The 1,017-nt window shown below is 62.6% G+C and overlaps 1 protein-coding gene across 1 annotated transcript in view; it reads left to right on the top strand.

Annotated features, from left to right (window-relative positions):
• Positions 1-10: 10 nt before the first annotated feature.
• Positions 11-1,017, top strand: part of BCORL1 (BCL6 corepressor-like 1) — a gene marked incomplete at both ends in the record, with an annotated part of 5,182 nt that continues 4,175 nt past the window's right edge. Inside the window, 4 exons of the mRNA XM_010132644.1 lie at positions 11-97; positions 207-413; positions 505-671; positions 839-984. Of these exons, the coding sequence (XP_010130946.1) occupies positions 11-97; positions 207-413; positions 505-671; positions 839-984 (607 nt within the window). The remainder of the gene's footprint in view (positions 98-206; positions 414-504; positions 672-838; positions 985-1,017) is intronic.

Raw genomic sequence — 1,017 nt, 5'->3', positions numbered from 1 at the left:
CTCCGACAGCTCTCCCGTCCAAGAAGAGCTGGAGAAACCATCAGGAAAGCGCAAATGCAAAACCAAACACCTGGCGGGGATCTGCGACGAGGGGAAGGTACGGCCTGGGCTGGGGAGGGGAACACGCCTCAGCGGGGAGAAAGGGAGAAGGGGGCTCCCCTTAGGAAGCTGCATGCACCAAGGAGCTGCATTCCTTTCTTTTCCAGGGGAAAGGCTGCTGGAACCAGCCCAAAACGCACTCTCCGAAGAAGCCCCAGGACTTGTGGACGCTCTGTAAGTCCCGTCGGGTCAGCCCGGGGAGTTCCCCCGACTCACCCACGGCCCAGAACATTCCTCCTGGAGCTCGGCGGCTGATCGTGAACAAAAACGCAGGGGAGACCCTGCTGCAGCGAGCGGCTCGCCTGGGCTACAAGGTGAGTTTTGGGGCCCTTTTCCGGCTCGGGTCCCGCACTGCCTCATCCGGGCCGGTGCGTGACAGGGCCCGCGACACTCTCGTTCCTGCAGGACGTGGTGCTCTATTGCCTGCAGAAGAAGAGCAGCGACGTGAACCACCGCGACAACGCTGGCTACACGGCCCTGCACGAAGCCTGCGCGCGAGGCTGGATCGACATCCTGCACATCCTGCTGGAGCACGGGGCCAACGTGAACTGCAGCGCCCAGGATGGCACGAGGCAAGGCTGCGCAGGGGGCAGCTGGGCACGCTGGGGCGGGCGGAACAGGCAGCGGGGCGTCTCTTTTGGGATGAGCTCTTGGTCATCGCTAGGCCTGTCTTAACCCGACACAGGGCACTTGCTCTGCGAGCTCTTCCAGTTTTCTGCCAGTGCTTCTGTCCCCGCAGGCCTGTCCATGATGCAGTAGCAAACGACAACCTGGAAACCATGTGGCTTCTACTCTCCTATGGTGCTGATCCCACTCTGGCCACGTACTCGGGGCAGACGGCGGTGAAGTTGGCCACCAGCGAGGTCATGAAGCGCTTCCTCTGCGGTAGGTGCCAAGCCAGGGGGTAGCAGCGCTTCC

The sequence above is a fragment of the Buceros rhinoceros genome, unplaced genomic scaffold, assembly GCF_000710305.1.
Source record: "Buceros rhinoceros silvestris isolate BGI_N320 unplaced genomic scaffold, ASM71030v1 scaffold37073, whole genome shotgun sequence".
Classification (NCBI taxonomy): domain Eukaryota; kingdom Metazoa; phylum Chordata; class Aves; order Bucerotiformes; family Bucerotidae; genus Buceros; species Buceros rhinoceros.
This window is presented reverse-complemented; position numbering and strand designations above follow the sequence as displayed.